The sequence below is a fragment of the Leuresthes tenuis genome, unplaced genomic scaffold (genome assembly GCF_036924035.1).
Source record: "Leuresthes tenuis unplaced genomic scaffold, fLeuTen1.0.hap1 SCAF_12, whole genome shotgun sequence".
Classification (NCBI taxonomy): Eukaryota; Metazoa; Chordata; class Actinopteri; order Atheriniformes; family Atherinopsidae; genus Leuresthes; species Leuresthes tenuis.
The window spans coordinates 27,659,433-27,685,252 of NW_027325366.1; the positions used below are offsets into that span (position 1 = coordinate 27,659,433).

General features: G+C 38.8%; 1 protein-coding gene across 2 annotated transcripts; it reads left to right on the plus strand.

Annotated features, from left to right (window-relative positions):
- The first annotated feature begins 582 nt into the window (after positions 1-582).
- Positions 583-22,519, plus strand: epsti1 (epithelial stromal interaction 1). Of its 2 annotated transcripts, none has more exons than XM_072397344.1 (10): positions 583-831; positions 2,928-2,986; positions 3,066-3,149; positions 3,233-3,306; positions 4,369-4,452; positions 7,562-7,635; positions 12,064-12,142; positions 16,438-16,511; positions 16,864-17,066; positions 21,260-22,519. In XM_072397344.1, the coding sequence occupies exons 1-10, from the start codon at positions 668-670 to the stop codon at positions 21,403-21,405; spliced, it is 1,041 nt and encodes a 346-aa protein (XP_072253445.1). In that variant the 5' UTR covers positions 583-667; the 3' UTR covers positions 21,406-22,519. The 2 variants fall into 2 exon arrangements, with proteins under 2 accessions (XP_072253445.1, XP_072253446.1); XM_072397345.1 differs by having other exon boundaries at positions 585-831; positions 21,266-22,519.
- Positions 22,520-25,820: the final 3,301 nt, after the last annotated feature.

Below are 25,820 nucleotides of genomic sequence, written 5' to 3' on the forward strand. Positions count from 1 at the left end.
TTCATTCTAAAACAAAAATCTTCCTCCACGTTAATGTTTGCCACCTATTTTTTCAGTCAGGTTCAGAGTATCTGACAACCAAAACATACAAGCTTTAAGCCAAGCCTTAAGCCATTACATTTTAACACCTGTGGTTTTGTTAACAGGAGAATAAGTACTCCTCTATGATCCAGTGTTGTAGGGGTGGCCTTTATTCAATGCAGCCTGACACGAATTTGGTCAGAAGGGATCGCAGGCCTGGTCTCAAACCTGGGTCAGCTGCAAGGAGGACTTAGAACCTGTGTACATGGCCTTGCCTCTCCAACCAGAGGAGCTGCTCAGCACCCCAAAAAATGTCATTTTAAAGGTTCAAAACAACAGGTGTATCAACAAATAATGAAACCGTATAAAACAAACAAAAGGTTGACTGACGGTCCACAAAGGGCTCTTGAGGGACAAATAAAGTGTCCAAAAAAACTGAAATATTTTATTTCTCAGCTCTAAGATAAAAGTATTCATTCTCCCAGCTGATGGCGCTGTTGTATTAAAACCCTCCCACTTTTCAAAAGGCTGGTCGAGCACTTATACATCCAACTACAGCTGAGGCATGTTGTGAAAGAAAACTGCGCTAAGAATAGAACAGCAAGGACTGTCAGACACCAACTCCGAGGCGGTCTGAACCCGCAAGATGGATCCTCATCAACAAAGAGACCCTGGAAACCGGCTGAACCCCAGAGGAAATTACCTGGGACAAAACCCACCTGATCCTGTAAATGTTCAAACACCTCAAGGAGTCTATGAGGGAACACCTGAAAGCAGAAACCAACGAGCGGCAAACAGAGAGCCGCAATAGTAAGTAACAAGTTAAATTGAAATGAAATGAGCACAACCAATGCCGCTTTTCAGGCACATAGTATCTGTTTTAACCATGTCTGTTTCCGCTACATTGGAGTTCATTTCTTGGGGTGTGTGTGTGTTTTGCTGAGTGTTTGCTGCAGTTCACTTTCAGTTTCGTTTCATGAGATTGGAAACTGAAATGGGGCCTTCATCGTCCCTCGTAAATCTTAGCTGTCTCAGACAGAGTTCGAATTAATATTTTAATTTATGCGGTCTCCAAAGCTCAGTTACACAGACTAACATTTAAAATAAACAAAAAACTTTTTCTATCAAATCAAGATTGTATTTATCTTAGTCTGTAAGACACTAAGATACTCTTGCTTTGGTTCTTGTATCCATCCATTCATATTTCTATCTGCTTAATCCAAATTCGGGGTTGTGGGAGAGCTGGAGCACATCCCAGCTGTGCAAGAGGCAGGGTCCATCACAGAGCCACACAGTCACTAATGAACTTAACATGCATGTTTTTGGACAGTGAGAGGGAGCCTGAGTACCTGGAGGGAACTCACACATGCAAATACGAAACATGCAAACTCAAAGAAGGGCCTTAACAAGGATTCAAACCAGGAACCCTGTTGCTATGAGGCACCAATGTTAATCACCACACCACCGAGCAGCCCTGGTTCTTGTGTCCTTTAAATAAAAATAGGTAATGCCACATGAAAAGTCGGCTTCAACAATAATGAAAGCAGCATTGTATAAAATGAGAAATGACGGCTGGATCAATACTTTTTGCTCATGCCTGTATATTTCCAACAAAGACTGTTAGAACTTTTGGTGTCACAACTGATGACCAGTTCTCCTTCTCTGAACATGCTGGGGGATCATGTTCAGAGTGGGGGAACACAAATGACAGTGTGAGAAAGAGACAGGTCCACACTGCTCCAACAGTCACACCATTGTTGTACTCTCCCATGAGCAGCTTATGGTGATGTAGAGAGCTGCAGGTGGACGAATATGTTAAGGCGAATATGTTGATCCTGATAAGCAGCGTTGGGACTGATCTGCAACCGTTTCATTAATGTTATTCTGCAGATGCACATTATTGAAATATGTTTGCATTACTGCATTTCTTCCACTGTGGCTAACCTGAAAAAGATTGATAATTCTGTTCAACAGCGGTTCTTCCAACTGTTGATTCTGTAGAAATGTGAGAAGGTTTTTCACTTTGTGCTGCTTTTACAGTCCTAACCACATTATTCAGCTCCACTTTGTGCTGATGGAGGTATGTTATTGTTAGCGTTTGTCTGTTAGTCTGATGGTTTACAAGATTACCCAAAAGCTATTCAGCCGAATTGAATGAAACTTGGAGGAAGGTAGGGGCAAGGTCAAAGGAATTTCCTTGGTGGAGGATGTGTTCTTTTAGTGCACTTGTTCTGTTGCAGGCCATTAAAACATTAAAGGGATATTTAACACTTAATCTATCAGACTTTTCTCACAAGGATCAAGTTAAAACGTTGGTATAAAAACAAATGGAACAAAGTTTCTTTCACTTGACAAACGGATCAGTACATTTTTTTAATGACCTGAGAACACGTTCCATCCAGACCTCTTCGTGTGGAACATTACTTTCAGTCTTATTGATTCCAAACTTCTTTACAAGTGCAAATAACATTTTAGAAGCATGACTTTGGATGCTGGATTCTATTTTTTGGGCTTTTTTTGTAAAATATTGTGTAGTTACTAGGAAAAATGTAGGAAAAATAAGAAATCACCACTCTTTGAGGATTATCGTTATCCTCTGCAAACTCGCTCTTTAAACTGCAGACTCATTTACATATTTAGACTTGTGCAAGTCTTTGTTTTAAAAAAGCACTTCTTTTATTAACCAGAAAATGTTATCTTTTTAATTGTAAGCATCGCTTCAGGAAGCAAAGAATAAAGCAATTTTTTTTCCACTTAAAATCTGTTCAGCTGTCTCCCCGATTGCAGCAATCTTTAATGACACAACACCTGATCAATCTTTGTCTAACTACAGGATTACGCTCAGGTTTTGCAGTGTACACATCCCTGTTAATCACCAACTGGCTCTTTGTGTCTTTGTGTTTCAGCTTTGGTGGATTCACCATGATCCCACCAAACGAATCTCGCCGAAGCGAGATGAAATCAGGTAATTATCCAACTGATTCTCTTTCAGACTCACCTATGTTTGAAACATCTCTTCAAGTGAGTGTTTACTGTTGTTGCAGCGGCTCAGAAAGAAGAGCAGGATTTTCAGAAATGGAAAGAGGCCCAGAGGCCTTCTTCTGTGCACCTGACTCCAGAGAAGCTTGGTAAACCAACATACGACATTGCCCTCCATCACATTCTGCCAGCATTGTCTTTTCTTTTTTATTGACGTCCATCAATCCACCAGGTGGTCATGTGACATTGACTGAAGCCAGGCAGAAGCAGGCCACAGATGCACGCTGCTCCAAACTGCAGAAGAAGGTAAATAAACCACAGCAGCATCATATATTTCTGCACACTTAAGAGAGAGTTTCAAGCATATTTGGATATCATAGAGGTTCACATACATAGTTTCCCATAATTCTTCGTGATTATGTAGTGTATAATGCATGCATTACAGTGCCTTGAAAACATATTCACCATCTCTTGCTTTTTATCCTATTTAGTTGCCCTATAAACAGGACCTAAGCTAAATTTTGACAATGTTTTTATTGTTTGACCAATAACACGAAAGCCTGACAACTTGTCAATAGTTAATACTTTTTAGAGGCCCTTTTTTTCTAACAATTACAGCTATACGTCTCTTTGAGAATGTTTGGCCTATCTAGCCAATGGTATTTTTAACCATTTCTTAAGATCAAAGTGCTCCTTCAAACTGGATGGGTTCTGTATACCAGTCTTTAGGTAATTCCACAAATTCTCAATCACATTTAGGTTTTGAGTTTTGATTCAGACATTTCAAGACATTTAGATGTTTCCATTTAAACAATTCTAGTGCTAATTTACCATCTCTGTTGAGATCTTAGTTCTATGGAAGACTGAAACAAATTTTCCTCAAACATTTCCCTGTATTTAGCACCATTCATCATTCTTTCAATTCTGACCAATTTCCCAGGCCCTGCTAATGAAAAAGATCCTCACAGCACGGTGCTGCCACCACCATGCTTCACTGTCGGGATGGTGTTTGAGTTTATAGGAAGTGTTTGGTTCAAACCATATGTAGCATTTCTTTTTTTTTCTTTAAACAGTGTATTTTTGGACTGACACTCTAATCTCTGCTTGTTGAGATTTGCAGCACTTTAGACAGGTAACAAAAGATTACATGATCTGTAGGTTTCACCAATTTATTTAATTTGTTCAGTACATAAAATCCCCAAACATATCATTTTTGATTCCCAGTAGTAATGCAACAGGATGGAATAAAAACACCATGGGGCATGAATACTTCTTCAACGCACTGTATACAAGAACACGTTTGGGATGCAGAAATTATGTGTTTGTGCATTAGCTTGCACTTAAACTAAATTTGAATACATTTTCAAGCTGAGGAAAGAGGAGTCTGACAAGAAGAAGAAACAGGAAGAGGAGGAGGAGCTACAGTTGATGAAGGCCAAACAAAGAGAGAAGGTGAGACTAAGAATGGTCATTTAGCCTTTTAACAAATGCTTTTTTACTTTTTCATTAAGTCATTTAGAAAAAATCTCAAACTACACCATCTTACATTTGAGGTGTTTTTGAATAGGAAGCATGAAAATCTAAAGAGTGTGAATCATTCTCGGTGTTACTCTGAAAGAAATGGTGTGATTATTGGCTGGTTTGCACCTCCTCTATCTTTTGTAAAACTCTGTTCTGTCAGCGCAGAGATTTCCTGTACATCACAGAGTGCTTTGTGACAAGCCACAGAGTTTCATGTCAGGAATGCTCAGCATATTTGGTAAGTGTAGGTGGAAAAAGCGAGATTTAAAGTTAGATTAAGAGAAAAGGGAGATGGTGTTTTCCTGGTAAAGAGTTGTGCCATGTACTCAGAATATACTGTAGTAAGGCTTCTTTGCACATCCTCAGTAGAAAATGTCATGTCTCTGCTGGGTTTGTGATGGATATCTCCATCTGTAATTGCCACTAGCTCCAAGAACCTGCACCAAAGTGACACTAAACACTGACTTAAGAAATATAGACTGGAAGCTGTTTGTTAAGAGCTGAAGCTCTTGTTATAGTGATGACTTTGATTTAACAAGAGGTTGTAAAACAGAAGCAAATCAGCTGAAGATTTTTTGGGGCTCTTATTTCCTTTATTTGTTAAGACACACGGGAAGACAGTTTTTTAAATTTCTACATAAAAATGTATCAGATTCCGTCAGCAGCATTTCTGTATCTGTAAGGCTAATCTGAGCTGACTTTGGATCTGTGGATATGACCAGTTGAGTGAATTTGGAAATACTAAGTAATCCTAATTCCTCACCATAGCTCTACCCGTCCAAAGTGCTCCTTTTCTTTTTGAGATCAAGGAGTAGGGATCATCTAACACCCCAGTTGAAGGGCTAACTAGTGACTACTACTTGATCCCCCAAGAAAAGTAGCACCTTGTTTCCATCAAAATGAAACAATAGAACCAAAGGGTTGGATTGGGGTAACCTTCCTTAGGAAAAAAAAACATTCCGACTCACCAGAAACCTGTTGAAGTTCATCTTCCTGTCCACCCTTTAACTCTTCCATTAAAACTGACTCCAGAGGAGTTGTCTGCAGGAGTATCAGTCACATGTTTTGTTCTGCAGGTATGTTTTTCCTTCTTTTACAAAAGAGAATAGACTCTCAGCAGAGACACATGACAATAGTTAGCATCAGTTGCAGGAGTTGTAGCACGTGGTCAAATAACTTATTCATCAAAGCCAAATAAAAAGGCATCGTGCAGTTCTATTCACTTTTAAATATCCACATTGATACTCAGATGAGGCATTGTCTCCATTGCCTCTTCCACAGTTTTGTCAATCAACCTGCTGCTATTGTTTTATCAAACTGTTGTGACATATGTAAAATTTTATCGTCTTTTGTGACATTGATGAGAAATGTTTTTAAATACAGGAAGGCAGATTTGATGGATTTTATTGCATTAGACTATTTTAAACAAGACTGGGGTGATTTTATATGGTGGCCCTGAGCACTCAGTGCAGTGGAGCTAAAGAAAACGCCTGCAGACAGACGAAACACAGGCAAATGAAGAAAAAATCTCCCCCTGAAATATCCTATTTTGCCTGTAGATGTCAGCAGAGACAAGCATCCGCCTGAGGTAGAGTAGTAAAGTCTCACACACCAAGTAATAAAGGCAATAGAATAGACTGATGGGTTTGTGGGTTTCTGTAGAGACAGCTCCTCACTCAGACACGTTCTTCTACACGTCTGACCCACATGCATGTGAAACAGTCTGTTGCTGGATGTGATCAAACAAGACGCTGGCAAAAACCTGTTTCAGGGTCAGGAACCCATCATGCTCGTCTCCACTCTTCAACCACCCAGTTTTGTTGGGCAGATGTATCTTGTTTTACAAGAGATAATTGCTTGCAGATGCATGAAATGCTCATTTTATCATCTCAGAAATCTTTGGGATGGAATGGAAAATATAAATAAATTTTATTTCTTTGCAGACAGTATGAATCACAAATATATCATGTTTGTCTCTTCAACTTAATTTCACTTATTTTACTTACAATACATTCCAGAAAGAAAGTTGGTACAAGGTCAATTTAGGGCAAGGGACATGTAGATGTGTCGATAGTTATTTCAAACAGGTTATGTCAACAGGGGGTTGTAATCATGATTAGGTACAAAAGCAGCATCAATGAAAGGCTGAGTCTTTGAGGGATAGGATAAAGATGGGCAGAAGATCTCCAGGTTGTCAACAAAAATGTCAATGTGAATAAATCATTGAACTATTTGAAAACAATTTTCCTCAAAGAAAGATTGGAAGGGATGGCATATTTCTTCCTCTACAGTGCAGAAAATCATTACACCATTCAAGGAATCTGGAGGAATTTCAGTGTGTAGAGGACAAGGGAGCAAACCCAAGCTGGATAACTGTGATCTCTGATACGTTAGACGGCACTGCATCGAGATCCATCATTCATCAATAGATGACACAATCAAATGAGCAAGGGATTAGCGTGAGAAACATTTGTCAAGAACAGCTATACACAGTAACATGTGTATTGTGGTCAGACCAATCAGTATTCAATTTCTTTGTTGGAAGAAAGACGTGTAATTAATGGAGATTTTGTGGTGAATTGATAATGAAAAATTTGATAATGATGACTCTGCACTGTTGCAAACCTTCTTTTGCAGGAAGAATGAAATAGAACAACAACTTGAAACTCAACAAAATTAAGTTGACAGGAAAATATCAAATATTTTGGGTTTATACTGCAGTAGAATAAAAGTCATTGTAAAACGTTTTCTATTGTCCATGCTGTATAAAACTTTGTAATATCAAAATGAAAAATGAATTTATACACTTCAGTCCTTCTTTCTACTCAGCAAATATTCTCAGATTTTAAGATTCTTTTAAAATCTCACGTACAGCCAGTAAAAGTTCCAGTGCACAAAAGGACAGATATTGTAGAATGCTGAAAAGTCCTGAATTTAGCTTGTCAGTGTGTTGTATGCACAGTATTCAGCAGCCCATATATCATGCTGTAATGTACATGCTTGGTGGGATGTGTGATGAGTTTGCTGTGATGTGTTGCAGGCTGAGCGCCTTCAGGAGAAGAAGCGACAGGATGAGCAGAGGAGTTGGAAGCAGCACCATGAGGCTCATGCCAGGTCAGTTTGGGATCAGATTCAGTTTGTTGTCATCACTGCCACCCTTCGATGTTTTGTTGTTTTGTGCACCGTGGTGCAGTCTCTCTTTGCAGTGAGGCTTGATCATAGATGTAGCAGGAATGGGAGAAGCAAGGCATAGTAGTTGCAAAAATCAGGCTGCATAAAATTAACTTTTTATTACACTCATTTAACAGCTAATTGTTAAAATAAACAAACAAAAACTTTGAAAGATTTAAACTCTACAATCATACCAGGGGTTCTAAGGTCAGACTCCTATTTTTGAGTAATCTACAGAATAAGAGTACCTTTGAAAAACAAAATGATGAAATAGGCCATTGTACAATAAAACTATATAAATATAAGATAAAACATACAAGAATCAAACTGATGACATATACAACAGGCCCGGTTGCCTTTGGTGACATGTTTAATTAAAAAAACAATACTAATACAAAATCTCATGCAGTGATTAGGTGCAGATAAAGGCCGTATCCATAAAAAGCTTTGAAAACAAGTGAAATCATTAAATCTATGCTGAAACTGGCATTTAGCCAGTAAGTGAAAATAAGACCCAGGTTGTGGGCTTTTTTTTCTCACAGGAAAAAAAAGTCTCATCATGTCTCTCACACTTAACGGAACACACCCACACAGTTGGACCACATTCAGCACACATATGTTACATAGATATTCACATCAAACTCTCAACATCACACAAATTACAAGAAAAACAAACACATCTCTCTCGCCACATTCTTTATTGTACCATTAAATCTATCAGTGGATATAGTTTTTTTTTCTTTCTGCAGATTAATTCATGTGAAAGGTGCATAGTACAAAAAGCCTGGAGTTCATTTAAAAGCAGCCATAGAGAGGAGCTGATAACTGATAGAGCTAAGACAAAGGTATGCTGGAAGTGTTGTTTTGCCAACATTTTGTCTGCCCTCTGTCACTGATGTCTAACCAAGTTATAGAGAATGAAATGATAAGTAACAATCTTTGCATTTTAGGGACAAACTAATCACAGACATTTCTGCATTGAAAGCAAAACTTCTTTTGTTTTTTGTAAAATAAAAACCAAACTTCGCTTTAAGCTTTTTAACTACGTTCACGATACGAGCACAAAATGAGAGGTTATCGTCATATACATATATAAAGGCAGCTTTTGAATTATTTTAACTTTAGATGCAAAAATGCTAAAATAATCCTGTGACTGTAAATATGCTTTTGGGAAAATAATTAACTTTATTCTCCGCAGTAGGTAATGAATTAAATGCAGACTGAGGCTTTTGCACTTTTCATGTTATTGATGGAGCATGTATATAAATAATAGTGTCATCATGTAATTTTGTCCTGTTGTACACTACAGTGGCCAATGCTAAATAACAAATAAAGTCCAGTCTAAGTCATCAGCAGAAAGGTTTATTTTTGCATCAATATCCTTGCGTAAGTTATTTATAAAGATAACAAATAGAAAGGGTCCCAAAATGCAACCATGTGGAACACCTGAGTAGTAGTTAATTAAATTAAATGCAAAAGAGCAACAAATTAGGCTGCAAAAAAATGTTTTCTGTCCAACAAACTTGGTGCATCGTCTTATTATGTTAGTTGTTTTCCACCCAACATATTAGATCATATTAGGTTAGATAAGATAACATTTTAAACCAGGCTTTAGCTTTAGCTGTAGAAGAATGGACAATCAGAGCCACAGCAGTGTTGATTCTAGATCACTGATTAGAAATGATTCATTTACTGTGTCAAAAGCTGAGCTGAGGTCAAGAAAAGTTAAAGTTGTACATAAGAGCCCAAAAATAATCAGTAATTTGTGTGGGTAGGTATTGTGTTTGTGTAAGAAAGTATAAGGGTTGGACTGATAAAAAGAAACACAACTGAATCAGTCCTTAAAGAAATATGTAAATGGATAAATTATAAGTATGCTTTTGAGTTTTTGAGTCAGGAAATAATGGGGAAGGTGTGGTTCATGCCTGATCTAACATCTGACAGATTTAGTTGTTGGCTCAACAGTACAGGGTTTGTTGAATTAGGGAGTTTTTAACTCCTTTACCCTGACTTGAAGGTTCATTCTTTGAAGTGAGTAAATCTGTGGTCTACCATCATTTATTCAAGGCTGAAGGAATTCATATTACAGATCATAAAGTGGATGTAATATATCACAGCTCTCATCATGCTGTATGTATTGGACTGATTAAACACCATAATTCTGGTAAGTGGGATGAGAGAATTCCTAGAATAATATCTGTACACACGTACAACCCAGACATACTAAACGTCTGTCATTTCAGTAGCGAAGCTGCTTCTTTCTTTCTTCTTTTTCTGATTATTTCACTGTTATCAGTCAGTTAACAGTGTGGAGTTTGAGAGGGATTACTTAGCTCATCTGATGTTCGTAAGACTACAAACTGACATGATGCTGACCTTCTGAAAATAAAAAATAAAATGAAGACTGAACCATAAACAGACTAATCACAAATCATCTGACTAGATTTTATTGACCACGTCATAATTAAAACAAATGAATAGGTGTAGAAACATGCCTTAAGGCCTCCACCTAGTAGTATATGTTGGAAACACCTCCTCTGGTAGATGGGTCCAGAAGGCATCTTAAACAAATGCCTTGACCTCCTCAGCTGGCTCCATTTGATCCAGAGAGACAGGGACTCTACTCTAAGCCCCTCCCAGATGACTGAGCTCCTCACTCATTCCATGAGCCCAGCCGTCCTTAGAAGGAAGCTTTACGATGTCTGCATGATTGCAAACAGTGTCTTAAACTACCTCTAAATCTCCCTCTGCTTTCTACCCCACTTGTGAAGACCTCAAAATACTTAAAATCCCCAACTTGTGGCAAGGAGTCACTTCCAACCTGAAGTGAGCAATCCACCACGTCCAATTCAACATGACGAGAACTTCTGCAACTGGCTGCTCCTAATGTGGTACCATCCAAGAGCACTGAAGTAATGCAACAGCCAACCAGCAGATAATGAACAAGTCAAAATCATCGATCACATATTGGCTCAATAAACCCCAAGCTTCGCTGTTGCACCATTCCTCTGTTTATTTTTATTTTTAGAGGTTAACTTTAAGAATTGTTGCCTATATCTGCAACATTTTACTAGTTGATTTAGTAAAAGTTTGGTTTTGTAATGGCAGGGTCCACTGCTATGCAATTGATGCTGCGTTCAATAACAAATGAGAACCAACCTCTGATTGAGAAGTTTTAGTTGTATAGCACTTTGGTCAACTTGTTGTATTTAAATGTGCCACTAAATGAACTTGACTTGAGAGCAAATCAAAGAAAACACTAACAAGACGTTGTATTTCCTTCCCAGTCCTGGTGGAGCATTATAAGCCTGTTTGCTTTCAGTGAGCTGTATAAATGCTGATGACAATTTGCTAAATGACAATAGATTTGCAAAACATCTAAAGAGTTCCAGACTTCCCACTTCCAAGGTACACAAATGCAGTATTAAGTGAAGAAGTGGGTGGAGATGAACATGGAGAGGCTGCATAAGTATATCCTGGGCTGATACTGTGATGTAAAAGTACCCTGCAAAACTGTCCAGCTCACAGACATGTTTTCAGACAGCTTCTGACAGAGTTTTTCACAGGTCACCCAAATATTTGCTCCCAAGCACGGAAAGTGTTTTTTTTTTTTTTTTTCATATCTACTGTAAAAACATTAGATGAGAAGTAGATCAGAAGTTAAATCAGGAATCAAAAGTTATAAAATACGTCCTTCTTGTAGTTTGGTCAATGTTGCGGGTTAATCTGTTGGATTAAAAGTTTAAAAAACATCCAAAGTAATAGGATGTTTTATGGCACCTGACCCACTGTCTATATTTAAAAGAAGCAGCATTACAATTCCTTGTCTAAGAAACCCAACCATACTCACCACCATGAGTTAACGGACATATGTAATCAGTGTAGGGCCTCATTAGAGATGTCAAGTTTTTATGTTGCATGTAGACACTAAAGTTATTTGGAATGTCTGCTGTACAGTATGCTTGCGGTTTTCATTTGATATTCCCCAGTTATTTTGGACTACTTTAAATCAATTACCTTGACAGCCTTAATGTTACTGGAATCTGTGACTGGCTCCGAAGAAAATTGCCTGTCAAGTAGCATCTCTGGCTTCCCTACAAGAGACACAGAAACAGGAAACAGCAGACCAAAATGCAAACCTGAAGGAACAATGAAGACATTTAGAGAAGAGACGAACAGGGAGAGCGTAACAGATCAGATGCTTCATGGAGAGGGACGGCAATGTCAAACAGGGACAAACAAACCCGATCAACCTTGTGGGACTGAGTGTTGCAGGCATGTGGAGTGTCTGTAAAGTAAAATAATACGCCGTCAAGCTTTATCATTTGTGTGTGGGTTTGTCTGAAGATCGTCTGTGTTTATTTATTGCAGGAGCACTGAGAGTTTTCTGCAGAGGATTGAGAAGAGAGCCGCAGGTCATTCCAGCAGTGCCGCACACACGTCATCCAAGGTGATGCGGCGACCACACGTGTGTCGTTTGTTTACATGCAGACTCATACATCCTTTCTACATGAAACTCGAGCTATATAACGTGGTGTCATTTTTGTGGCACTGGAGACTTAATCTGTGTAGTATTTCACACCAGTAGGTCTGTTTTTTTTATTGCAAGCTGTTTTCTGAATAAATACATTTGGGTGCGGATTTTCATCATTCGAGGCCAGCAGGGTATTAAGCTCTATCCCCGATGGCCTGGGTGGGGGTGAGAAAACTGTGACCCCGATAATTATCTTTTGCTCACAGACAGAAAGTTCTCTGCTCTTGCTTCCGAGTGTTGTCTGTTCATCTGCTCCTCTCACTCTCATGGTTTTGTTTTGTTTCTTTTCGTCTGCTTCCTTTTCTCTTTTCTCAGCCTCTCTTCCTTTCTGAATGTTGGTTTTCCTGGGAGGGAAGGAGTGGAGTGCTAGCAGAGTTCAAGGGACTTCCCAGAGTTCACACTGAGTAGAGACAGGCATGCAGATTGACAAGACTGTGAGGTTTCTGCAGAAGACAGAATAGTGTAACAACCTGTGTTCGTAAAAGTACCTGCAGAAACCCCCAGATCTTCCCCAACGAGTTCATGTCTTGTGAATTAAAGAGGTCATGTTATGCTTTTGGGTTTTTCCCTTCATTCAGTGTGTTACATAGTTTTATGTACAGCTGCTGAACTACCTGAAACACCACGATTGTAGTTCAGGGTTTCTTTTCTCTTGCTTGCTGATGTCACCATGTCACCAACAATCCTTAATGCCAGCCCAGCAGCTAGTTGTACACCTCAAAGAATGAACAGCTGCCTCACATGCCATTTTTGACCAATGAGAGCCGACAGGCCCTTATGGAAGGTGTTCCTTAAAGACACAACAACTAAAATTAACATTTTCTGATACAAGGTGACAAGAACTGCGCAGCAATGTGTACTATGAGGAAAATAGTGTAGTTATTTAACAATAAACCACGTCAACTTAATCTAGTGCACCTCAAGGAGAAAATTATGATCATTTTAGCATTTCAAAAGCTCTTTAACTGGTGCAGGCATACCAATTTAGACAGGAGGACAGAAAGGAAGACTTACTTAATGGAGACAAAAAAAAAAGTCAGTTAAATGTGGGAATGCGAAAGATTTTTTTCTCACCACCAAGAGAAACAATTATTTGCTTAAAAAAAAAAAAGAATTAGTTGGTCATGTCTTGAAGATATGAATATAAGATCTATATAAGATCTAAATACTGACTTTTTTCATTTGCCAAAAGGAAAAAAAACAAGCAGTTATTAGATTCCAAGTCAAAATTTAAATGTCGCACTGAAATATATCAGTGTTGTGAGAAAAACTGCTCAGAAAAGTGACAAAACTTGTGTCAAATCTAAAGAAATAAGAGGACTCTATTATGAGACAGAAAGTCAACATTTTGTATCAAAAAACAGAAAAAAAGTAAGAAAGAATTAAGATGAATTCAAAACATAAAGCAATTCAAATCAACTCAACATTTTGACTTGCTACAAAGTATAAAATTTAAAGTCAAAAGTTTTATCTCATAAATTTGACCAAATAAATGTTTTTCTTCTTCTGTTTATTTCTTCTGGGATTCCACAAAGTTACCGTTTGTTACCACTATAAATACATTTCTTCTCAATCAACCTGATTTGTTTGAGTGATAATGAATATCTGCTGTAATCTGAAAAGGTCACAGTTATTCTTAGCTCAGAAAACACACATTTATTGCAGAGTGTTGACAGCTTCTGTCAGAGTGAGACACAGTGTGCACACTTCTGCACCCAGCCCATCAGTAATGTTACAGCTGAGCAGGAAACAGCCTGAGGACACGTTGTGTTCGGTGGTGACTGACAAAACTGTTAAAACTGCAACCACAGCTTCCTCAGTGGACATGAAGTGCTTGCTCTTTGCACTTTCTTCATTGTTGAGTCTTTCACATCTTCTCAAGAGATTTGATTCAAATCTTTCAGCCGGCAAATTAGTTCAAAGATGAGAGGAGACTTTGGGTCAAAGTATCGTGGAGGAAGACAAAGAAACAGTTAGAGCAATAAGCAAGTCTCTGTTTTATGCGGGAACACACACAGGCTAATAGAATGAAACAGTTCACAGGATGATATTGAGGTTACAGACAGAAACAAAGACTTTTCCAGCCTCTCATGCCTTTTCATGTTGTCTTGCTTTGTTTCCACATCACCTCTCTTGCTTTTTATTTCTTATTTTCTTTCATTGCTCTCACCTTTCCCCATTTCCATTCATTGTCCTTTTCTTTCTTTTGTTGCCTTTCTTCCTTCTCTCAGCATCTTCTCATTTCCTCTTGTGTTCTTTGCTTTCCCATCTTCCCTCTTTTCTTACTCTCGTCTCCTGACTCTCCCAGGCTGCAGCTCTGTCAGATAGACGTCACAGATTAGGAGATGAAAGCTTGTGGTTGCAGAGCAGCAAAAGTCAAACTTCTTGATGTGGTCTAACCAGGACCCTGGGATCTGTTGGTTTTTCACTATTGGCTCCAAAATACAGACAGCTCTCCCCTTCATGTCCTCTAGCTGTGGGTGTGTGTACATGTTTGGTGTGTGTGAGTGGGGGATTTGGTGCTGAGCTTTGGTGGGAGTAAAGTGTTCACACAGGTGGGCTGCTTTCCCTCTTTCCCTTACTGACCCGTCAACCCTCCTGAGAAGGAAAGCTGAGAAAGAAAAATAAGGGAGTGTTTGTGTGCGATTAATAAGATATTTAACTTTTTTTCCACAGCATAAATTATATTAAATTCCATTCTCAGTATAATTTTGGCTTATACTGAAAGACACAACTTGTATATATAAGTACAAGTATAACTGGGACATATGATAAGCTTCATAGTTAATTAGTCATTTACATTGCATTGATTACTACGCAAAATAGTAAACTAGTTAAAAGTTTGTATAATGCACAGTAATAATCAAAAGTTTGGACATTGCTTATTCATTTTAAGTGAGTAGGGGTGTTCAAACTTTTGACTGGTACTTTTTGCAGAGTTTGCTTAGCAATGCTGCCAATTTTCTCACACAATTTTTCATCTCTGCACATGGCTTTACTTGAATTTATTCTCACCACAAAGATAACATAATGGATAAAAATGGTTAATGGCACAATTACAGGTTTAAAAAAAAAAAAAAGGTTGGTGGGAGTGAAATCGATTTGATGTGGCTACAAATATGGGAAAAAAATTATACATAGAGAAGCCAGCACTTGTATTTAAGTTAATTCCTTGTAGCATTTTCTTAAAGCAGAACTTGGTAATCCTAAAAAGAATGTGAATTTGTCTTTTAGATTTTAATTAATGCAACATGCATGCCCACGCCCTCCCTCTCTGCTGTGCTTCACCTCTTCAGCACTATCTTTAAAGCTGCTTCCTGCAGAGGAGGCTGTTACAGGATAGTAATGGCAACTCCAAGGCGCATTCAACAGTGTTTCCAACCTGACACCAGATTTAGCTACTTTTGAGACTCTCTCAGCAACCTTTAAAAAAAAAAACAAAAAAAAACAATGGTTAGCAACCACCTGGGTTCCCCTGCATGAAAGGTAATACCTCCAGGACGTGTCCTTAGGCAAGACCCCCTTATCCTATCTGCCTACCTGTAAGTCGGTAAAAGCGTCTGCCAAATGCATAAACATAACAAGAGTGAGGTTTCCCTTCTGCTGGAGGAACACCTCTCTCTGCATGCGAACTGCTTGCATATGTGTGCATTATATTGCATTAGGAGAATGAGGACAGCATGAGAAACATTTAAGATATCTTTTAAATCAACTGAATACAGTACAGATGGTGTCTTAGCTTTTGTGGAAAGTGATTGTCAAATGATACTACAATACCCTTATGGTGACCCCAGGTTGACACATAGTCCTAATGAGCCCCCTTTATGTCAGAATTACAGACATAGAAAAATAAAGAAATAGAAACATATGTCAATGAGAGCTTTACTTTGAGAGCTATGCTTTTGTAAGCCTTATCAAATAAATTCTTAAACTGAACCAAGCACTCAGTAAAAGTTGATGTAAACAATGACTGACTACTAAAGGGAGGTTTGTAGAGCAATAGATTGTAGAGAGATAAATGCTGATCTCCTCGATGACAGTCATGTGTAAACTCCACTACCAAACCCCTCCAGTCACCTGTAGTGGATATTTCAAACTGGTAATAACTGACAACTGTCATGAAACGGACGTGTTGGAGTATTACACTGTCAGCCATTGCTCCTACAAACTCTATGTGACTGAACTTGGGTTTGACTGTTCTCTTTTGTCAGAGTGTAGACATGGAGAATGAAACAAGAGGGAAACAGTTGAAAAGTTTCAGAGAAGTGGAACAAGAGCACAAGAGGTAAACTACACACACACCAATAACAAAGATGATGGAATAAAGAAAGTCATACCACACGCAAGGAAAATGAGGACATTTTTTGGTTAAGTTTAAAATACACAAGTGAAAAAAGAGATTAATTGTTCGTTTTGTTAATTCCTTTGGAATTGAACCAGTACAGACCAACCAGGTCAGTGAATGTTAAGTGGCATCAAGTAGTTTACTAGCCCCACTATATTTTATTAGATAAACAAGATTAAAAAGCTGTCAAACACTTAGAGCTCACTGTCTCTCTGAGCTTGTAGAGATATCAAAGTATAAATGACAACATTGGCACTTTATGAGAAATCTTTTTTTTTCACTATTTTAACAGGGTAAACATGGCCTTTCTGGACAACCTCCAGGGTCAGAGCGGAGGGACTGAGAAAGAGACAAAAAAGGAAAGCATTCACGAGCAAGAGCATCCATATTTGGACCCTGACGACTTCAGACAACAGACAACAATCCAACAATTGTCCCTGACTCACCTGGAATCAGAAAGAGAAGAAAGCTTCTCTTGCTTGACAAAGGAAACTGGTGAGTTTAAGTTACTGTAGATGTGTGAATAACCCGCAATCTGCACCTTTTTTTAGTCTGGCTCAAGGCTGGTTAACCAAATCTAAATCAGACATGTGACAAGAGTTGCTCACCTCATCCTTTCTGTGATTGTCTGTTTAGTCTGCGATAAATCAAAGGCTTAACATGCTTCAAAAATGCAGGCAGGAAGTTATGCGTGGTACGTAGGGATACTGTCGCTTCTGGCATTAAAATTCTGCTGATACTTGTAGTTTGTGACAGATGGGGAATGTACGTGTGTCTATGAGTATGAGTAAGAAAGCTTTTTCCAGGGCTTTCATTTACAATATACGATTTGACAAAAATATCAAACGTATCTGAGTAAGAGCATCAGACCTCAACACAAACACACAAATGCACAGTTTGTTATTATGCCTCTTTCAGTCATGCAGGGAATTTCTTTTGAGCACTGAAACCAGGCTAGAATGACAGAATCGTCCTGAAGCCAAGCAGACATGCTGAGAGGTGCAGTCCCACGCCTCTGTAACTGGCCTAGATTGACATCTTATTGAAAGCCATACACCTATAAATCATATCATGTTCACCACATGCTGCAGTAAATGGACCTCCATCTTCTGTCTTAATCATGCCCTAATCATGTATTCACTGAGTCAGGCTTTCAGACTCTGAAATAGAACAAACAAGTATTTTCTTTGTTTGATTATCTGACCTTGACTTAATGAGTTAGTCTAAAGGCCAGACATATTTATGAGGATACAGGGAAATATTCAAACTATAAAGTGATTTACAAATGCAAAGACAGCATTTTATAGGAGGAAGAGACAAGAGATATGTGATGATAGATAAAATTCGCTGTTGAGTGCATTTTTTAGGAGTTTAGTATGTTTTCGGGGTTGTTGTTTTTCCTTTACCCACTTAAATTGTCAGTGAATGGTGTCATGAAGTCTGTAAGAAACTAACCTGGGTTGTATACACATACATTTGAATTAAATTAGAAAACAAAACAAACAAAAAAAAACAATAAAGACAAAATAAATAAAGTGTAAAATATTTGTAAGTAACTTCAATGATTACAGTCAAGAGTCCAGCTTCAGCCTAAGATGTGCACATCGTTTCCTCTTTCTTACAACACCACAGTTGAACTGTCAGAATTCCAGGGTTCCTGGAAGGAAATTTCAACTGGAATGCCTTTCCAAGTAAGATTTCCAACAATGAAAAACAACCCTGACCTCAAATTTCAACAGGACTGACAAGTAGTGAAAGCTTTAGCGATTAACTGTTTATTAATTCCTCAGTGTACTTGGTATGGGGTCTAATGAAATCTGCTGCACATATGGTCCTGCCCTGCTTGTATAATATGTGTACATAATGCAGCATCATCAAGTAATATTTTCTTAACAGCTTAATTGGTCAATGATCTAACTATGTTCCATTTTGTTATGGGACACACTGGCGATCCGTCCAGGTGTACCCTGCCTCCTGCCCAATGACAGCAGGGATAGACTCCAGTCCCCCCGTGACCCTGAATTGGATTAAGCGGGTATAGAAAATAGATAAATGGATGAACATGGATGATGGGTAAAAAGTGATAAACCACCAAAATCATAATGGTGGAGTTCAACTTTGGGGTTTTGTTCCAGTAGGTACATCAACATAAAGAAGCTTCTCTTGTGTCAACCTGCTAAGGCAGCAACATGCTATATGATTTTAGCCATCTTAAGTTCACTGCAGGCCACAGTGCAAAAGGTATCTTATGAACTTGGCTTTGACATTATGTTTTAGGTACGAAGATGACACCTGATAAATTTTTGTTGGCGACAGCTGTGAATAGCAACACAAGGGGCACATTAAAGTAGAGTAGGTTTTATCCACTGATGGACTGAAAAAATACTGCAGATAACTAACAGAGTGTGTTAAGGTTGTTGATTTTTTACTCACCCTGTAGCTGCAACTCTTGTTATTTATTTCAATGCTGCATCCTTAGTAAGTAGCAATCCTTCGCACCATAACTGTGTATATCAACGCTTCTGGTGCACTGGACTTGCTGCAGTTTCCTCCCTAAACAGCAGGTGTCTCCAATGAGAAGATATCACTGTGACACCATGAATGGCTCCTTATCAGGCCACTGCAGAGCTTGATGACGAGCTGATCATTTGAATCAGGTGTGGTGGAGGAGGGAAACATCGAAAACATGCAGGGCAGTGGGTCACGAGGACCGGATTTGAGAAACATTGCTGTAGACCCAGACCATCTCACACACTCTTACCTGCAGCTTTTCTTGTTTTTAAGATACACCACTCATGCAGTGCACTACAAGTTAAGAAAATCAAGAGGTGCATGACCAGCATTACGATGAGAAAGGTGACCATAAACCAGGCATTAACATGGTTTAAGCTGGAGGACACTTCATTCAGATCAGACATTTGCCACCATGACCCAACCAGATTTGCTTCTTTATTTGAGTTCTACAAGTTAAGTTAAGTTTGGTTGGCTTCCAGCTATACTCTTCAGTTTTGGTTTGGTTTTACCACAACACCAGCAGTGTTGTTGCAGCCATCATACTGCAGGATGATCATCCCAAGTATCTGACAACGACAGTCTTTGAACCTCTGTAGGAATATGGAGGAATAATGTTTTTAGCCATGAGTAAAGACACATTTCTTCCATGCTGGTCATCTTTCATCTCGAACAGCCAAAATCACACAGTGTATACCTGGCTTTAAAGGAACCACAGACTTTTTATAAAAGATGGACCTAGCTACGTGGCCTGAGACATGAAGGCCTTTGATTATTATAACCACTTAAAAACAACTCTGGATCTGTGACTGCATTCAACAAGTGTCAATTTCTCCCCTGAATCTATAAGAAATATCAAGAAACATTGGCTGGCTCTGTGATGGTAACTCCTTAATCCAGATATGAAAAAGTGGCACTTGTCCCCGCAAAGTGGAGGAATAGGGGCCAAGTGTTGGGGCTATACTGAAGTGTTAGGGAATGTGGATTTAGCTGGAGTTAGTGAAGCTATGCAGACTGGATAGTGTAGTGGTAAGATTGCTGCCTTTCATGTGAGTGCTTGGGGTTTAGAATCCTAATTGTCAACTGTCTCACCCTACAAGAGCAATAAATCTGAAGACTCATCACGAAGAATGAGCCCTTGTAGTCTTTAAATACATTTTAGGTCAAAACCCACCTGTCTTTTTCTTTGTTTTTGCATTTTAAGTTACAAATATTCAAACTAGGAGCTGAATTATTCATTTCCAATCATAATCGTTTTTCCATCATAATGGGGCTGAAACTTAAGTTTTGATTTCTCAGAAACCTTTAGAACCATGTTAAAAGTGGAGAAAATTTAAATATCAATTGATCTGGGGTGTTTTGGTATTGACAAAGCAAAAGTTAAGATAGAATATAATTGGATTTCTAAGATACATTGTTCCCTCTACCAAACTCCTTCTACAAGGCATCATGTCCTACCTCTCCATAGCTGCTCATTCTTGACTAACTGCCATCAGAACACTGGCCACAGCAGGGCGACTTCACTAGTCCAGGGTTAAAGCAAAAATACCAAAGAATATTCCAAACATTCAGCCTGCCATTGTGGGCGCAGTTGCAATCGTCGCAATCCCACAACATCCTCAATCCATGACGGGATGCATCCGCCAAGCCCGGCCTATGTTTTACCAGCATTAAGATCATGATTTTCCATTCTGCCATAACCTGCATGAGACAATCTCCTGCCTGGTTAGGCGATGGCAGGATGGGTCATTTTCCCACCCGAGAACTGGACCAGCCTATGGCAAAAGAACCAAGTCTGATCCTGGTGCTGCAGGGAAAAGATGTCAAAGTGATCAGACAGGAAAGCGTTTAAAGCTACTGAAAAAAAATGACTGCAAGAGGACTTTTGCCTGCTGGTTATGGAGTACTTTAGCCAAGTTACTGAGGAAAGATTGTGTTAATAATTGCTGCTTAGCCTTTGGTGGCTAATCCTGTTTACAAATTGTACTGGCAGCTCCACAAAAGAAAACATTGAATTGTGAAACAGAGATACCTTCAGCTGTGCACAGATAAGCAAAACGCACAGCTCTGCATATCAGGACAATCAAGAAACACTCTTTCATTAGGGGCCTCATGGGAGCAATAAGAGATAAACTTGACTCTTTGGCGATTATTTATTTTTTTCCTGTATTTTCCAGACCCAGAGCCTGACCAAGACTGGGCCTTGATGAAACTGATGACCATCTTTCCAGACTGTGCCAAATGCTTCCTTGAGGACATCCTCAATCAGTGCAACGGCAATTACGAGCAGGCCCATTCACTACTCCTCTGCACGCTCAGTTGAATCTTTATTAATCTTTAATGTGGGAACTTTCTTTTATTAATTTTGAAGCAGACAGATAGAAGGAAGTTATCTTCAGTGGTTTGGTGGTAAAAAAACTTAACTCTGCTGACTGTTAAACACAGTAAATAGACACCTACAGAGTATTGTGTGTTTTATGTGATCTGTTTTCCATTATGCTGTTAATCCCTTAGTGTTTGGTGGCTTGTATTTGTATGGATGCACATGTGAGTCATGCGGGGGTTTTGCCCTGACAGGGAGTTAAATGTGTTTTCTAAAGATTTGGTCAAAGGTCATTGCATCATGACTCATAATCTTTAGGTCATATTTGGGGCTTTTAATTAAATCAGTGTGCACAAAAAAAGTTTTTCAAAGTCAAATGCAAAGTGTCTATAGCAGGACACTAAAATATGTAGATCCAATAAGAACTGATTTCAGTTGAGCTAAACCTTTTTTGTAAATTTGTCATCGCCATGTGTGTCTCACAGTTTTATCAGTCCTGTGTATTTTATCAGTGGGTTGTGTTTTCCTGTTGGACAGTGGGCATATATAACTGTTCCTGGGCTGTAGATGTTAGGTACTGGACTGTTAAACTTGACACAGAGATAGTTATCACCTGACCGAAGCAGCAAAGAAAAATGGGTGGCGCTGTCCACAAGAGGGTCTGAAAATCCCCTCTAATTCCGCATGAAGTCATGTTTACTACTGATGTCATCCAACAAATATCCTTTCTACAGAGATCGACAAAATAAACTCAACAGTTCTGCACAAGTCCATCTAAGTCCATCTATTTTTCTGAAAATATCAATTTGAGGTGCAGGAAAAATACGGATCTCCTTGAATTCCTCCATTTTAACTAATAAATATGAATTATTAATTGATTTTTGTAATTTCCTTGTTAGGCAAATTTGTATTCATATTGAATTTGGAAAATAGCTTTTCGACTTATTTCACATTTAACTTACCTACCAATGTGAAATAATTATTTGTTGGTTTTCTCTCTGATACAATAACATGATTCTACCAAATTGTGATGGGAGTTGCAATGATTCAACGTGATGCAACTCAATGTGGTTCAGTGCATTGCAAATAAATATGATCCAATGCTTTTCAACAATCTTGTACTCTTGGTTCTTTCACTAACAGCGAGGGGGGAGAAGCGCTGGTCCCGGCGGTTACTTCAACTGTTAAAGAGGACACTTAAGAGGTTGATTGTGCTACTTGATGAAGTACAGATTGATTTGTTTCAACAAAAGAATGCAAAACTTGTTCATGCTGTCCCAATAGTTGTCCATGCTTGGACAGTCCCCGCTGCCAAGACTTATCCCCAGGATCCATTATCCTTCTGGGCCAGTCCCTTCTTTCGATCCAGAAAGGACTGAGGTGGACTGGTGAGTAAAAGGTAGGTGACCTTATTTACAGGTGAATAAACTGTAATATTGCAGTTGGACACTGAAGAACGCTGATCTGAATGTTTCTCTGGGAGAAGGTCTGTGGCTCTGAGAGAGGAGAGGTGAGTTAGTGAGAGTCTTTATATTTCCTGATAACTTTCCTGTGATTTTCCAGACTGGTGAAGATAATGGTAGTGGCAGTACTGAATGGCTTCTCTATTCGGTAGCAATTAGACTAGGTTCTGGTAGATCCAGTCACTGTCTCTCTGAAAGGCAGACAAAAGAGGTCTTGGTGATTTCCACAAAAACTTGACATGAAACATGAGAGTCATGAGAATCTTGGCTGGTGGAGTACCTCCGGTGGAGAACTAACCGACTGTTTAAGAAGCAGGAGACACCGTATCAGCCACCAGTGAAGGTGATGAGGAAATCAAGTCACCACCAACCACCGCGCCCACCAGGTACAAGAACAAACAGACAGATCAGGGAGAAAACTAATGACAAAACAAAAACCCTGACACTTTTACTCATCCATATTGCGAATAAGAAGATGAATACCACAGTTTGTGTGAAATTCTTAGTCAATTGGCAAGGCAGGCTAACTGTACAGCATTAATGCTAAGCTAAGCTAAACTAATTTCCCACATTAAGCTCCACAAACAGACGTAAAAGTGAGAGCAGCAAGCTAATATTTTCAGATTAGTTATTTAACTGATTTTGTGAAATGTTATGTACATGGAAGATAATTTGTAGAACACAACATCAATGTATCTTGTTATATGAGTTCAGCATAATATGGTAAAATGTACAATCCCAGAAAAATAACACCCATCATTATCTGTATTGTTATTTACAAATAAGATAATAATATATAAATGTAAAAGTCCTACTGATATAACAAAGGGATATTATACTGTGCAGCATTTGGTGTTCAAACTTTTTAAGTGTTTTCTGCTTTGAAATACATGTCTGAGAAAGGTTTAAGGCAGGGTGGGGAACGATGAAGTCAAGTCTGAATTCTTAGCAGTCACAAGTTAATGTGTTTTGCTAAATGGGTGGTTTTAGAGTGTATCACTATCAAGTCACTAGGAAAATCCTCGAAATGAACTGGCAGTGTGTACGGATACGTGGGAGAGAGGTTGGGAGACATCACTGATCTGTCGCCTAATCAATACAGTTCAGTGCTGTCTGTTAGTTGATGAGATGCTGGTGTGGGAAGGTATCAGATGATGTGTTCTTTGGGTGTGTAGATCTCATTCAGAGCAGTTCTGTTGTCTCAGATGGAAACAACTGTGGTATTAGTGCAGCAGAACTGTTGCCTGTTCCAAGAAGCAGGTTTACAGACTTATTTAGTTAAAACATTTAATCCCACAGATTTGTTACATGGATTGATGCTGGAGGACTTGTTTTATTTAGGAAAGTATTTCAAATAGTTCAACCTGCTTACTGGAAAACACCCTGAACTTTGTTGTGTGTGTGTTTTATGTGTGTTGAAGGCCTGTGGACGTTATGATTTGTGAGGGAAATTTTGGGCATTGGACTTCTTTTTGTCTGCGGCCAAAAAAAAATGTTTCTGTTCATGACTGTCTTCCAGAAAACAACAGTATTAGTCATTGACAGATGAAAACAACTTAGTCTGCATTCAGGGCCAAAGCAGAAGGTAGCGTGACTCCAATATTTGGGAGGGGGCTGGGAGTGAGTGCATGGCCATTAAGTACGTGACTACAGAGACCCTGGAATGCTTCGATTTTTTGACAAATATCACGACTCGTCACCACAAAGTTAATTATGGAGAAGACTTTGCTCAGCTGTCCTGTTGCCTTGTTGATATTTGTCAAAATGTTTTCTTCGTTCATCTTTAACTGAAGTCAGCCTTTGTGTTGATGTTGTGTGTGATATTGGGAACTATTGAGACACATTCAGTCCACTATTGATTCGATGATGTCTGCACTGACGTTTGAAAAAAAATGAAATGCATGTTTTCTTTCTACTCTGTGAAAGAGGATTTAGTGTAGTGTTATAATTGGCTTTGCTCTTAGACATTATGTATTGATGGCATAACGATGGCATAACAGGACTAAATAACTGGGTCAGATGAAGCTTCTCTATCGGGCCAGGTAGGACTGTTACATTAGATACATGCCTAAAACAACACACACAACACACAAATACTTTTTTTAACTTAAGATTTCTCCAGCTTGTTCTTGGGCTTCCAATGAAAGAATCGGGCTAATAGTACCCATTATGCTACTTACATCACTGATTTCAAGCTGTTTCTGCTGAATTTCAAATTCAATTAATTTATTTATGTAGTGCCTAAAGTTAAATTATAATAATCCAGTTAAATCCAATTCAGGGCTGCATGGTGGTGTGGCGATTAGCACTGTTGCCTCTCAGTAAACATTCCTGGTTTGAATTCTGGCTGGGTTCTTTCTATGTGGAGTTTGTATGTTCTCCCTGTGCACACACGGGTTCTCTCTAGATCTCTCTGTCTTACTCCCACCATCCAAAAACATGCACTTTGGGTCAACTGGGGATTCTAAATTTACCATAGAAGTGAGTGTGCATGGTTGTTTCTCTCATTTATCTCTATTTATAACTGGCGACTTGTCCAGAGTTTGCAATCCCTCTTGCCTGATGGCAGCTGGGATAGGCGCCAAGCTCACCAAAACCCTGAATAGAATAAAGCAGGCTTAGAAAACAGATGAATGGATGAAAAATCATTTTATGAATGTATAACGTCCAATTCAGTTCAGTGTTATAATATAAAATGCCAATTAGTAAAAAGTCTAGCTTGAGAATCCAATTAAATTATGGCCAGTGCACACTGACAAGAGAAAATAATCAACTGTTGAAAAGAATTCCTGAAGAACTCTGCATTTTTCTCAGCCAATACAATAGATTTTGTCGTCTTCCTTAAAGTTTTGTTTCCACAACAGCCATTGTTACAGTCACACATGGTGCTGGCTACACTGCCAATTTCTGAAGAAAATCACATAATGTTGTTTGTTTTCCACTTAACAGTTC

Bases quoted from the DNA above. Each gene is read 5' to 3' on its own strand.
- epsti1 (XM_072397344.1), top strand. From the start codon at position 668: ATGGATCCTCATCAACAAAGAGACCCTGGAAACCGGCTGAACCCCAGA. The intron at 7,636-12,063 runs GTCAGTTTGGGA...TATTTATTGCAG, and splicing joins CACCATGAGGCTCATGCCAG to GAGCACTGAGAGTTTTCTGC. The intron at 12,143-16,437 runs GTGATGCGGCGA...CTCTTTTGTCAG, and splicing joins CCGCACACACGTCATCCAAG to AGTGTAGACATGGAGAATGA.